Below are 15,851 nucleotides of genomic sequence, written 5' to 3' on the forward strand. Positions count from 1 at the left end.
TCTCAAAAAACAGTGATGACTTGAATAACCAAACTTTGTGAGATGAAAGCCCTAAGTATGTATCCATGTTTACATAATTTTGTTTGAATTGTCGTCACTTCCAGTCGTCACCGGAAGCAATTAAAAATATTTTTTCCTTATTTTTTTTTTATATGGAATAATAACCAGTATATCATTACACGATCTTATATATGTTAAATAAGCAAACATATTCTTGAAATCTTATATATGTTAAATAAGGAAACATATTATACTTTCGTTGAGTTATATCAAATATCTTAGGTACCTATCCTTTTTACTAATTTGATACCCGGGAGATTTTAGTCACTGTAAGTGATTGAGACACGAACATTTATGAATGATATACAACTGATTGAAGAATTGTTTAACGGGTTTGTTTTGTCAACCGTCACTTCCGGTACTCACGAGAAGAGTTCATACAATTCATGTTTTTAACATGTTTAACTGATTGTCTTTGGTGTTTCATCTAGGATAATAAACAGTGATGTACACTAGGCAAATGTATAAAGAAAAACTAGCTTTTATTTTTATTAATCACTTCCTTTCGTCCGTTTCCGGTCTCGAGACAAAAACCTAGTTTCACCAGGATGTCAGATTTGGCAGAGATTATCGGTATTTCATTGTTTCACATAAAACAAAATCGGACGGAAGACCTACTCGTTACTCGTAACGAGATCTAGTTTATTATTATCATTAGGGTCTTCCGTCTTCAGCGGAAGACCCTTCTCGATTTTGTGCAGACGATTTCTCAGAGATGGCTCAACCGATTTCATTCAAATTTTCAAAATTAATGCGATTTTATCTAAAGTTTATCGCTTTGAATCTATTTTTGATAATACACTTCCGGTCGGAAGTTATCGTCCGTTTACGATTTTAAAAAGTCAATTTTGTCGGTCAGGTTTCTCAAAAACGAGTAAAGATAAAGGGCTGAAATTTTCAGAGATGATAGATCTACCGTTTTTCTGGTGCACCTCGGTCAAGAGGATGTCCGCCGTCACTTCCGGTCGTCACTGGAAGGAAATTTGAAAAATTGAGTTTTTCGAATTTTTCATTTTTGATTATTTTTTTGGAAATTTTTACACTTTATAGTGACCCTTTTACTGATTCAGAATATGTAATTATTTTAAAATCGATAGAGGCATTCTCGAGAAATTAAGCGTCAAAGTCCTGAAGCGAGAGTCCGAGTAGCTCATTCGATAGAGTCGTGGATATGGCCAAGGCGACCCGGGTTCAAGCCCCGAGTGCCTCAATTTTTTTTTTACTATTTTTCGCTTAGATCTATGGTTATATCTTTGAATTGATAAGTTTGATCTAATCTATTCAAAAATCAGGCGGAAGACCCACTCGTTGCTCGCATCGAGATCGTGTCTAGTTATTATTTTTTTTTCTTCTCTTTTTTTCCAGTGACAACTTTTTTGTTTCAAGAGATATTGAAGCAATTTTTCTTTATGTGATTGACAATTAAAAGTTATGGTACCAAATGACCCTTTGCCTGATAACTCCCAGAACTTACAAAGTAATTGCCCTTTGTGTACGAAGTGATTGTTATCGCTACTCCTCTGAAACCATAAGAGATAGAGGCTTGAAACTTTTACTAACGTCTGTAGTTCACTTAGACGCTCTTTCAATCGATTCATACCGAAAGGTTCCGAGGCCCCTTCTATCAGTTATTGCCCCTGAAAGTATTTCAATTTCCAAAAAATCACTACCAACTTATTTACTATTTGTCATAGAGACTTCGGACCACTTGGGATGGAAGCGTCGTCCTTGGCCGATCAAAATGACGTAAAGGTCAAAGGTCAAGGTCATTTGAAAATCTGTGTATTTATGAGTTTTCGTATCTCTTTTGTTAAGGGTGTTATAGAGAAATTTGATCAAGGATGTAGTAGGACGTCTTAAGACATTTCAAAATGTAGCCCTTCAGCTCCTACCTTATAATAGTTAGTGAGTTACTGCCCCTTTTGTACGAAATGCTTGTTATCGCAACTCCTCTGAAACCATAACAGGTAGAGACCTGAAACTTTTACCAATGTCTTCAGTACATTTAGAAGTTTCTACAATCTATGATCCCAAAATGGTCCAACGTCCCCTTCTGTCAGTAATTCCCCTTTCAATTTTATTGATTTCAGAAACACATACGAAATAGCCCCCCCCCCCTTTTTTAATGTGTGACCTTGCCCTTTGACTTTGACCTTTGACCTCTTAGAACTGGTGTGTTATAAGTATCTGCAACATCTAAAATATCAGATTCATTTATATGTACAAATAGATCTTTCAAACACAAAATCCCCCCTCCTTTATTTTAGGTTAGACCTTGACCTTTGACCTGACATTAACCTTGACCTTTAAGGACTGATGCGTTACAGGTATATTTAAAATATACATTTCAGATTCATTTATATGTGCAATTAGCTCTTTAAAACACCCCCCCTTATTATTATTTTTTTGTTTGACCTTTGACCTTGACCTTTAACCTGACCTTGACCTTTGACCTTGACCTCTTAGAACTAATGAGTAATAAGTGTATGCAACATATATATCTGATTTAGTTATATGTACAATTAGCCCAACCCCCTTCTTTTATACAAGGATTGAATACTTATGTGAACTTGACCCTCGATATTTGAACTTGAAATTTAATATTTCTATTTTAGAATAACAACTTACAAAGTGTAACAATCGTTTGTCAGAATTTTTTTTGAAAGTCTGAAACTCTGCTTGCGATTTGACTTCAGACCGCGTTTTAGACTACGCCTCCAAATAAAAATTCCAGCTCCAGTAAAACTCTTTAGAACTTGGCTAAAATTCATGGGACTGTTCCTCACACCTGAATCTGATTGCCTGCCAAATTTCAAACGAGATGAACCCTATTGAAGAAAGTTATCCACCTCAGCGGCATCGAACCATCATCCCGAGAAACGAAATTTCAACGCTTCGATATTTGTATCTAATAAATTCACGCTCAAACTTCACTGAAAACCTGTGTTTACATTTCTATCGGCAACCTGTGACGACTTGTGTTGAAGTTCTACGAAAGGTAACTCTTCCTTCCCAGACCCCGATTTTATATGAATTTAGTTTACATTTTCTTTCAGTTTGTTTATTTCCCAACTTGGCTGAAATACATGATTGGCCTTAAAGCTGAAGCGCCGCGATTTAAACGGCTGGTTTAGATACCAAAGTAAATGAACTAACGCAGAGTCTAGAATCGGTATATACGCTATGTGTATGGTCATGCCTCAATGCATTTGCTTTCCAAAATAGAGCTTCGTGGTCACGCGAATACGTATCGAGCACTCGAGTATATCGATCCAGTACGATACACACCCGAGTACCGGAATAATATTTTCGAAGAATTGGGTGACCAGGCAAAGACATGGCATCATCAGCTAGTGCACAAGTAAGCAAATCACTTCAATGCACGCAACACTTTTGATAAATCCATGTTCCTACAGTTATAATAATACGCAGGTGCCACGTTCTGACACGTGCAGCCATGAAATCAAAACATCTTAGTCCATGAGATGTTTGCAGATTTCAAGCGTTTGTAGAATTCAGATCAGGGAGTAGAAATTATTTCTTCAAAATGAAAGTGGGAGATGAACAAAACAAACGGGCGGATCATATCTCCCCCATAAGGAATCGTTTTAGAGACTTTGAACTCTTTGGGGAAAATTTTAATAAAATACATAAAGTAAACAATTTCCATATGAATGAAATCCCACCTCTTTATCACATCAAATGGTACCATGAGGGAGTAGGTTCCAGACAACCACCCCCCCCCCACAAAAAAATTTAAAATATGCTGTGGTGCATGTGAATTGAAATTAATTTAAAAATATTCTTACAAAAACAAGAATTTACCTAGCTGAAATAATGGGAGGCAAAGAGCGGGTGTTGCTAAAACGCGGAACGGAAAACGGAACGGAAAGCGGAACGGAAGGGAAAACGGAAAATCTTATCTATTGTTATTTACTTCATAGATTTGTTAATCATGCTAAAAAGATATACTTTATGTACCTATTTAAATTTTTTTGAAAGATTAGCAATATTAGATTATATATAGCTGCTGGAATAAACAACTGCTTAGTAATGCAAACGTAAAAAAATTGCATTGCTAAAAATACTAGTTTCACAAATTACTAGTTTCACAAATTACCAGGTATTTTAATGTTTACTGTATTTTAATGTTTAATGTCGTCAGTCCTACGGTTTGTTTTTTTTCTTCCACCTCAATGATACTGTATCGTCTGTATGAAAAAAGATCGTCTAGAACACCGAAAATTCAATTTTGATGTAAGTATATACATGTACATCATATTTGAAATATAAAAAATACTCAAAACACGCATAAAACGCTTTCACTAACTGCGTACGTTACGCTGATATGCCAGCAATACCATATAAGAAAAATAAGTAAAAAGTTACAGCTAATTTGCTCGTTTAATCATGTTAATGTTTCACAATTATGTAGTACATAATATCTCTTCAAATAATCATAAAATCTGTACATGTAGTTATGTTTATGTGCAATATTTGATGAATGATTGATCCCAAATTTCTAATTAGATTATAATATCTACAAATTCAAAACTCGAAGCACAAATATAAATACAATTGGCAAAGGCCCAATATATGCATAAACAGAAGTATTGTTTTATTACACACCAGTATGAAAGATATATAAATATCACTCAAAATAAAAAAAATCCTGAAACATTCAATATACAAATCTTTTTTGTAGAGATGCTGTCCTTGTGATAACAGGGGGAAGTGTAAAAGTTGTGCATGCAAGCGGAGACCGTGCAGTAATTGTAACAACACAAACTGCCAGTACAAGTCAACACAAACTAGGCCAGTGAGCATAGTAAGTACAGGTATATATGTAAATTCTAGGAGTGTTGGCCACCAATTGCTGATGTTCACCCTCCCACCACGATGAGGTCCTCCTAGATAGAGGGAATAATATTTTGTTGTATTTTGTAGCATCGACACCATCCATATGCGTCACACAGCAGTCGTAATGTGATCCAGAATGAAGGAGTAAGCCCCAATCAACAGCTTTCTTTGGCGGCTGGCTCTGAAAACATCAATGACCAAGAGCTTAGTGTTTCGTTGATGGTATGAAATGTATTTCACTGATTTTTTTTCACAAAATGATACACAGAAAACAAATTTTGGATATTTTTTTTTACATCACAGTTTTTAATTTTTTTTATAGAATGCTGCTGACAGTATGCCTGTTGTCGAACTGCGGCAAAGAGTGAAAATCATGACAGCTGCCGAACCAGATTTTGTAAGACCTTTTCTAATGAGGCAGATGGAGGATAGTGGAAGGAATGAAAACTCTAATTCAAATGTGCAATGGTATTCATGAGGGGTATGTCGAAGTTTTGATGATCCCCGCATGAACATCTGTTGTAGGCAATTTCCATGCATCACCTCAAAACCCGAATTCAGAAATGTGTGCTTGTTTCGGACCAACCAAGATCCTAGTTATCAACTGTCCACATTCAGAAACCAGGCCTACAGAAACTTTGTCCTGTGGCAACATGGGCGACTGGGAGCTGGAAGGCGAATACCAGTTCCTGCCTGTGTTTGTGTTGCCGTGAGAAGACGTTTTCCTGAGGCAAGCGGACAATACAGGGGTTACCATTCTGCTAATTCTGATGACTCTGAATAAATATTGAATGAATTCATTTATTCTCACCTGTCTTTTTTCTGCTCTGCATCTTGGCTAAAAGGATTTGTGATCCCGGATTTGTTACGGATTCCCAGAAAGATTCTTGGCAATTGAATCCAAAGATATGGATTTTCTACTCTTTCTGAACTTGGTTTCAGAAACACCATGTGTTGCTCTCATGCAAGCAGCCATCAGTTCTGAAAATTTTTACTGGTACCTGGTGATAAGTATTTCAAAAATTGAATGTAAATTTGTACAGTATACAGTGTACTTGGATATATAAAGTAAATGAATGTACAGGACTCTGCATATGATGTACCTCAAGATACAATGTATAAGTATATTCACATAAATATTGTAGTTATGAAAATCACATAGAGATGACCCATGCCCTATGATTTACAATAGATGAATGTTCTAATGTGAAAGAATTTCTAATGACATGCAATCAAAAATTTAAAAGCTATGAAAAAATCTGACTAATTATGGTGTGTCTAAAATTAATAAATGGTATTTTGATTGACAGCTCTATATAAGTATTTCCATTATAGTGATTTAACATTTAAACAAATACAGATTCTCATTAAATCATTTTTCCCGGCTTCACGAATCTTTTACGTTTCTAACCTGGAATATATTTAAAATCTTTTAGTGCTTTCTCCTCATATGCAACCCACTGTTTGCTCCTCCTGAAAACCTGGCCTTTAGCATACACTTCTCCATCCTGTCCAACTAATGGCATCCTTCCAAGATGGTTGTTGTTGTCCATGATAGCCAGCATGTTCCTAATATGATAGGCGTCATAACCATAGGATTTCTGTTTTGGACAGTAATGAAGGAGTGTATGGCTAAAAAAGTTTTCCACAGCCCAGGTTTGTCGACAGTTGGTGTAAAATGTCATGCTTCCACACCAATCTCTGTTTGTTACCAACATCCTAGAAAAAGGATTAATACATTTCAGTCAGATCATATAAACACAATGAATTAAATGCATAAACCTTTACAGCATAGAATAAGAAGCAAAGTATCGGTACATGAAAATGGACTGATTCAATGTGCACATAAAATTTTTAATTTTGAATGTTGAAAAAGAAATGAACTAACCGTCGATTCTTGAAAACCACCGTGTCTCTCTGGAGCCAATTGCTGCATTTGGTCTCGTGTTCCTCAGAATGTCGACAACTAGAGTGATTAAATTATAACTTAGTACCCATTTCTTTTATCAATGTGTCCAATCTTTTACTAAATAAAATGGTGTCAGAAATAAGAATAAATAGTATGTTGCTTATGAAAGAAGAAAAAAACCAATCAGAACGAACCTAAAAGAAAGTAAACCCAAACATAACCCTAAATCTACTTTTGGGGTTTACTCTGGGTGCACTTGGAGTTTACAAAAGCAGACCCACAGTTAACCCTGAATAAACCCAAAATAAACCCCGAGTGGTCACAGAGAGTAAACCCCGATAAGAAATAGATCCCAGAAAGCAGACGCTATGTGTGTATTGAGAATATACAAGGGCCAAGGGGTGGGGCTTACAGACGGTAAGATAAGTAAGAGAAAAGACAGATCTGCTTCACAAATAAGCGGGTAAATAGGACCCCAAAAGCAATACCAGAGTAAACCCAGAGTTGACCAAAAGTAAACCCAGATCGGACACAAATATCTAAAAAGCAAACCCCCAGGTAACCCAAAAGTAAACTCCAAAAGTAAACCCGGAGTTTAGTTGAGGTTTACTCTGGGGTTAGGTTGGGTCTGATCGGTACAGTATATGATATATGTAGATAAATATTCTAAATTATATTTACCGTCCACCTGCCCACACATGTTTATTGTTGATTTGGTACAGGATTCCCATCCACCTCTTCAACAGATGCTCGACACTGCCTTTCCAAGTACTGCAGCACCACCAAAAATGATTCACAATAGGCCGTATCCATTGCAACAGTCCTCTGCATCCTGGTTTCTTGGCAATATAAGAAAGAGATGTTGTGAGCTTTTTGGCCTTATGCCAAATGTCCAAGATGTGCTGCAGGTGCTTGTATGGTTCTGATTCTACAATCAATTTTATTTATAGAAATAGGCAGTACTAAAAATATAATACACAATTGTTAATTCTTATCTCATTTCATTATTGGTCCTAAAATCATGCAATACAGTTTAACATCGCCCTCGGGGCTAAAATGAAAATTATAGTGTCATATTGTTTACTGAGGTGTATAAGATATAGTGAGTAAATGTCAAAATATTTCAAATCATTAAAAAGACTTATGCAAGCTATTCAAATATCAAGGAAACTAAATGTTGAGTAGCAGTCATTTTTTGGATTTTATGATTGCATACTTGTACATTTTTTTATGATTTAACATTACTAGTATTTGCTGATGTTCCTAATGTTTCCCTGAATATGTCAATAGAATTTTCAAGAAAATGATGCAATATGACACTGTAGCAACAGCTAGGCAGTATAAAGTAACTGTAGTTGCATGTATAATTGAGTAAGACAGATAATGTATTTGCAATTCTGTTCATAAAATCAACCTTTTGTCACACAGATGTATACTTACTCATCAAAGAAATTATGTTTCTGCTAGCATCAGAAATGATTTCCCATATAACAAGAGGAGAGGTAGTGAGTAGATGTTGTAGTCCTCTGTCAATGAGAAGCCTTTCCATCTTGGAACTGTGCCTGTCAACTTCCCTGGAATCGCCTACTTCCATGTGTATTATGGCCTTGGTGTTAGAATCCATAAATACTGCAGTTGATCTACTTGCACAAAATCCTGAAAGCATAATAATGGAAACATTTGTTTGGGATTTAAAATTCTATCATTTGGAATTCATTGGGAAATACCTGATCAAAAATTATTAAACACAGTTTCTAAAAAATGTAAAAATGTACAACAGGCAGATATTAGTTTGGCACTTCATCCTAAGTTGTTGTAAATGTTTGTAATTTATAATTTGAAATATATTTACCAGATGAGTCAAATCGTACATCTACAGCCACACTAAGTGGTAAACCTCTCAACTTCTTGTACACCTCTGAAATGTGCTTCTGGAACTTCTCCTCTATTGCAGTCTGTAAAAAGCATGTAAAAGAGGATTTCTTTGTTTATCTGTTTAGATGTATCATTTTATTCTATTAACTTCATGATCAGTACTAAATTTATTATATCGGTAGTTAATATTTACCCTATACTGAAGTTGCATCTTGTAAAATTGGCGGGAAGATCCAGCAACATGGTATATATATCATATGGGCTAACACTGTACGATATCATTGATTTATAATATATATGTAAATAAACATGACAGATATCATAAGGAATTAACCATATTAAATTCTCTCTCAGCTTTAAAGCTTTTAATTAATATTTACAAAGTTTCTGAATAGATTTGAAGTTATCATAAGTTCACAACTGTATATAATGGCCTGTCTGATTTATGCATCTGCAAATATGGTAATAAACACACCCATTAGGCAATTAGAAATTGTAATGGTAAAAAATGGTTATTAGATCCTATTTCATAATAAGTTTTCTAACACAAATCTCATATGAAATCAATGTCAAAATTTAAAGCACAATCAAGAACATATACATATTAATATTAATTAGCTCCCTACCTGTAAGAAGCACCATGAGTTGGAGTAAAATACTAATGAAGCTTCTGCATCCATAAAATGGTGTGGAAATCTATTTATCTGGATGGCCATTCTAAAAATTAATATACATAAGGATAAACATGTACATGTGGTGTCTGAACATAAATAATTAGACATTTATTCATAGAGTAAAAAATTTAATCATCAAAACCTCCAAACCATGAAAAATACGAAGACTATCCAGTCATAAAAAACTTTTAGAAACTTTTGTATACCACGACTTTATTTTATTGTGCATTGATACTTTTTGTATCAATTCAAACAAAATCAAAGAAATGAGTACGACAATTCAGTTAATGTAATCAACAAATATTAGAATTTTATCAATAAGGAGTATTATGTAATCTTACACAGCAAAGGAATTTATACTTCACTCCTGCTGGTATCTTTTCTCCTTCCACAACTGTTGATGGGTCTATGGGCTCCCCACACTGCTCGCATGTTGTCCTCTTGATGAGACTCACGAGAGCACCCTCACCAACAACAAATCTCCTCTCTCTCTCAGAAGAGAGTATTCATCTTCATAGTTTTCTCTAGAAATACATTTATTGATACAGTTTTATATAATCATATGAAACTTATGATATTTTAGAAAAAAAACATGTACTATTACACAACTTACTGAATCATGTTATAATGGGTTCATTCATGGTAATTTTAGCATACATTGTAGCAAAATAAATATTATATATGTAAACAAATATCAAGTACATATGAATGCTAAGTCCAGGTTATTATATCTTCTATTTTTGTATATTGATACATAGTTTATACTGTGTCTCATTCCACATTTCATTTCCATCTTCATACTCCTCCTCATGCTCCTCTTCCAATGATTCTTCATCACCAAATATCTCTCTTACCAATTCATTGACTTCATCATCCTCCTAGGGGGAATATACATATAACATAATTAACAGCATCTCCTAATAGCCTGTTGCACAGAAACTAATTTTCAAAGATCTTATATTGGTTAACTATATTATCAAAATTTGATAAATTTCATTGAGCCAACTAAAAACCTAATTAGGCATTCTGAGATTTGTACATGTTTTACGATTTATTTTTGTTTGAATAAAGAGGGTATATTCCCTATGAGAGAGGAACAGACACATTCATATAACAGAAGCATCATCACGCATGAAGTATATCACATGTAAATTTGCCTTTTTGTACTATTAAAATTTGTAAATTCGAAAAGATTTCAATACTATAAAAGTAAAATGGAAATATCATGACAGACGAGACGTAAATTCAAACACGCAAACCATAAGGCACTTTCAATAAAGACGAATACAAGTTGTATGAATTGAATGCTGCATTATGACGCCAGGCGGCAGTGTGTGCGCTACAATTGCTGCTCCCGAAGATTTATTAAAATGAAACTAAGCAATGGCATAAATTTAATAAATTCGTGAAAACATCTCAAATTAAGGGCTTAGTATAGGAATATGAAATACATGTTAATATAGTCAACTTTTAACAAGCCACGATATACGCAGACTCAAAAAGATACGTTTTTTTTGTATACATGTAAAATGTCTCCGCGCGGTTCTAAAAAAATCATAAGGGAGGGGGGGGGGGGGAGGGTCTGAGAGATAATTTTGTATAAATTTTTTTATTTGTTGATTAAATAAGTGTGAATTTTCCATTGGGGGGTGGATCTGATCTCATTCTAGATCGCAATGCAATGTATTGTATATACATGTATATGCAGTAACACATTTTTTGCAAATTATTTCCAGGAACGGTTAATTTTTAGAAGAGGAACATGTCATTAGTACATGTCGACAGGACTTTATTTTCATTTGAGGTGAAAAGAGGTGGGGTGATGCACGGTTCTGTCCAGAGGTACCGTGGAACATGTAGATGAAAAAGAAATAAATAATTTAAACCAAATTTAAAGATGTTTTTGAAAAACAATAAAAGGACTGGGGTACGAAATGCTTAGAAGTAGCTTTTCCTGTACTCTAGTACGTGTGAAAATTATCACTTGCATGAATCACTATGTACCTCTCGTTAGGCTACAGTACTGTGTACCCCTGATTAAATGCGATGAATTAATATCCGCGTGAAATTCCGGGTTAAAAAACTTAAAACTGCAAGTTTTAAAATCATGGCTCACTTATTTTTCTAAAAGTTTTGAACTTGTGATATGAAAGCAAAGTTTGGTGCACGCGATTTTATATTCTTGCGATTCGGCACAGAACGGTGGAATCGCAGAAGTAAATATACGTATACGCGGTAAAATTAACGAATCTAAATTATCTGTGACTTAATTACACAACGAGTAAACGAAAACAAACCAGGCAAAGAGATTAAAATACGGTTTTTGATATAACTGTTTATACGTTTTGGTTTAAAATCTAAATCAAATCTTAATAAAAATTCTTATATAAAGTTCTAAATGAAATATTTTTTCCCAAAATACAAAACATAAATAATGCATGCTTCTTATTTACACAAATTTTCGAAGTGATTAAAATGTGTATGTATCATTCACATCCATGCTTATTGTAGGTTAACATTTTTTTTAAATATAAATCATGTACATATAACTGAATGTCCATGTTTAGATTTGAAGATGTTTATATAAGCTATGATACATGTAACTTAGAGACATGAATCTCATACATGTCTACCTGTCAACTGGTCTTGATTAAATGAATATCAAGCTTGCGATGATGAAATAATTATGATACGGTTGCTAATTTTGAGAACTGTAAGATTATATCGTCTCATGTAAATAACTGATGCGCAGTCTTAGAATTTTATTTTATATTAGGAGGGGGGTCCAGTCACCCCACCACCCTTGAAAATTCAAAACCACCACCCTTGAAATTTCAAACTTTTTTTAAATTCACATAGTAAACATATACTGAAAATAGAACTCGACCTACCCCTACCCCCACCCCCCTTACCGGCAAACAAAATTATAAATTATCCCTTAGTACATAAACCTCCCCTCCATTTCTTGATCTGAACATATAAACATTGGAGACTTGGAGTGAAATGTCATGGTGCGAAACATCCCACATTTAGCAAGCTACGTTGTTTTTTTTTCAGGGAGCAGCAATTGTAGCGCTCACACTGCCGCCTAGCGTCATAATGCAGCATTCAATTCATGCAACATGTATTCGTCTTTATTGAAAGTGCTTTATGGTTTGCGTGTTTGAATTCACGTTTGTAACAGAGACAGAAGAAAGAACTAGAGCAAAGCTCGTTGCAAAGCAACGAGTGGGTCTTCCGTTAATGTCGGAAGTAAAGCTGGAAGTTCCTGTAAGAAGCAGAGCTCTGAAACCAATAACAAGAGTAACGATAATAAAAAGATGAAAAAAAATCGAATTATTCCTGGTACGACTTAACAAAATCCGAATGATTTTAAGTACGAATTAACAAAAACCTTTCTGATATCAAGAACGACTTAACAATTATTTTTGGTACGAGTTAATTTTACTTTGAACATAACGCTATTTTCTTAACCAAGAACTTGGAATCAAAATTTCCGGAAAACTCAATTTTTAAATCCCAATATTATTGTAATGCATCGTCCGATTTTAATACGGATTTCAGTTTAAAATTAAGCATAAAAAAGCTTCTTTGTTGCTTTATGATTAATATCAAATTATTGGTGAGAAAAGAGTTATTATAAAAAGACTTAATAGCCTTTCTGGCCCCTAATTTGAGGGGTCAGCCCCTTTTTCTTGATATCATATAAAAGGTCTTGCTTATTTAAACATATTTTGTTCTACAAGTGTTCACAAATTGTAAAACAATATCGAGATATCTAACAAACTGTGTTTTAGCGGCTGACCCTTTAACCCCTTATCAGGGCCACTAACAACAACATATTTGGTATCATTTTGTTAAGAACATTATTTTGAACAATTTTTGTTCTACATTGCTTTTCAAAATATTTCTCCTTTTTCAGATATTAATGATCAAATTTTTCAACTTCTGGCCTCTTGAAACCCCTAATTACGTAACATTTGACCTAAGTATGATACTGTATAGATAAACAGCTGTACAATGAGCATTTTTGCTTCTATAAATAATAACAAATTATTTTTCAGTAAAGAGTTATTATAAAAAGACTTTAGAGCCCCTTTGGCCCCTAATATGAGGGGCCAGCCCCTTTTTCTTGATATCAAATTAAAGGTCTTGCAAATATAAACATATTTAGTTCACTAAGTGTTCACAAAGTGTTAACCGTTCTCGAGATATCTGTATAAATGTGTTTTAGGGGCCGACCCTTAAAATCCTTAGTGGGGCCATCATCAAAAAATTTAAGGTGGCATATTGTACAGAACATTATTTTGAGCAACTTTTGTTCTACATTGCTTTTCAAAATGTTTCTCCTTTTTCCGATATAAATGATCAAAGTTTTGAACTTCTGGCCCCTTAAAACCCCTAATTACGTAATAAATGACTAAGCTATGGTACTGTATAGATAAACAGCTGTACAATGAGCATTTTTGCTTCTATAAATAATAACAAATTATTGTTCTGTAAAAGGTTATTGTAAGAAGACTTTAAAGCCCTCTAGGCCCCTTTTTCTAGGGGCCAGCCCCTTTTTCTTGATATCAAATTAAAGGTCTTGCAAAAATAAACATCTTTTGCATTACATTATTTCACAAAATATGTATACATCAAAAGATATTTCAGAAAATGTTCAAAAATTTCGTGGAAAAATTTGGTGCTTATTTCCAGGTTCAGGTGAGCTTCGAAGCCTTCCACAATTTTCATTAGTGAAGGCAATTGGGTACATCTACATACATTTATCTACAATCCCTGAAAATTTCAAGCTTCTATCTTGATTAGTTTCGGAGGAGATGCGTGGACAAAATGACCCTTAAAAATTTACAAAATCGTCAATATCTGAAACCGGAAGTGACGTCATATGTATAGATTTTTATAACCTCGAGTTTTAACGATACCAAATAAGTTCTGAAAATTTCGTGGAAATCGGTTGAATAGTTGTTGAGATATAAGCCACAAAAAAAGTCAGAGGAAGAATAATAATAATGAAAAAGAATCCGAAGAAAAACAATAGGGTCTTCCGTTGGAAACGGAAGACCCTAATTAACACGAATAAGAAAAGAATGTTGCAACATAGAATTAAGCAAACAATGAAGGATCAAAGAGAATCAAAGTGAAATTAGATAAGCATGAATATGAAAACAATAAAGTGACATGCAAGTGTAAATGTAAAGAAGAATAAAGAAGTAAGCATAATAAGAATAAAAGCAAGATACATATAATTTTGGCGGTAATTCCCTTCCATAGTAATCCACGAATGCATGACAGTGCATTTCAAATCACAAGGAGAATTCGCATCAGCTGAGCCGACGTGACGTTCCCACACGCGACAAGAGTTTGACCTGGCCTTGTTGATTTCTTAGTCAACGCTATCCGGCCACATTGTTTACAAGCGGCACTGATTTTTATTAATAAAACAGTAGCCTTTCTCACAAAAAATCTTAAGGTTTTGCGTAAGATTTCAACTTAAGAATATCTTACGAGAAATCTTTTAAAAGTGTTTTTCACGAACGCATTTGTAACAGGTTTCACTTTAAAAGAATTTACTTACGAGTTATCCTTCCCTAGTGACGATATGAATTCACATAATAATTCTTATAAAACAGGAGAAACATATAAATTAACCAACATTCTCATAAAAAAAGATGCAAAACTGAAACTATATACCACTTACATCGAGTGAAATCAATGTGATGTAGTAGAAATCAAAATATAACGTCACAATCACAATGTGTGTTTAGTGTGACGTAGGAAAATCTTACGAGAAAAATTTGCCGTAAAAAGTTTTGGAGAATTTATTTCAATATTTGTGTATTATTTTTCAACAATAACTGCTATATAATGCGAAATAACGGTATAATGCGCTATAAAACATTACATTTAGCTGTTTTTCTTGTATATGTTACATATTACGATTATTATTTACAGTTTTGAAATACTAACGAGAGGGTTTGTGCTATCGTAAAGTTACGACAAATTTTACACGTAAGAATCTCATAAGATGTTTCGTGAAAATGAATTAAAACTTAAGTTTTCACTTACGATAAAAATCAATCGTAAGATTTTTTGTGAAAAGGGCTACTGATGAACAAATACTGTCCTCTCCACCAATCGTTAAGCCTCTATCTATTTTAAAGGTTTCTCAATGTTTTGTATCAACTTCAGATGGACGGAAGAACGCTCCATCTCTTCTTTCTATCATCATCCAAATTGACTACACAACTCACCAAATTTTACCTTCTTTTGAATAACAAGCGAAATAGCGTAGAGGCAACACTCTCGCCTTTAAAGCTTAAAGTTCTCGGATCGATATCGGTGGACACCACCGATTTATTTTCGACTAATTACTCAATAATTATCCACATTTCCGGGATTTTTTTTTAATCATTATGAAAGGTGGAAAGGCCTCTAATTGTTCCGTGCACAATTAGTCTACTGGTTCT

General features: G+C 34.1%; 1 protein-coding gene across 1 annotated transcript; it reads right to left on the reverse strand.

Moving 5' to 3' along the window:
- Positions 1–5,785: 5,785 nt before the first annotated feature.
- On the reverse strand, positions 5,786–8,915 carry LOC128169666 (uncharacterized). Its single transcript, XM_052835769.1, has 7 exons — positions 8,898–8,915; positions 8,682–8,784; positions 8,270–8,485; positions 7,511–7,757; positions 6,809–6,886; positions 6,332–6,639; positions 5,786–5,901 (listed from the first exon to the last, which is right to left on the reverse strand). The coding sequence occupies exons 1-7, from the start codon at positions 8,913–8,915 to the stop codon at positions 5,786–5,788; spliced, it is 1,086 nt and encodes a 361-aa protein (XP_052691729.1).
- Positions 8,916–15,851: the final 6,936 nt, after the last annotated feature.

Source organism: Crassostrea angulata, unplaced genomic scaffold (assembly GCF_025612915.1).
Source record: "Crassostrea angulata isolate pt1a10 unplaced genomic scaffold, ASM2561291v2 HiC_scaffold_168, whole genome shotgun sequence".
In the NCBI taxonomy this organism is placed as follows: domain Eukaryota; kingdom Metazoa; phylum Mollusca; class Bivalvia; order Ostreida; family Ostreidae; genus Magallana; species Magallana angulata.

Bases quoted from the DNA above. Each gene is read 5' to 3' on its own strand.
- LOC128169666 (XM_052835769.1), bottom strand. The intron at 6,887-7,510 runs GTAAATATAATT...TAATCACTCTAG, and splicing joins CATGTGTGGGCAGGTGGACG to TTGTCGACATTCTGAGGAAC. The intron at 5,902-6,331 runs GTTAGAAACGTA...AAAAATTTTCAG, and splicing joins AGATTTTAAATATATTCCAG to AACTGATGGCTGCTTGCATG.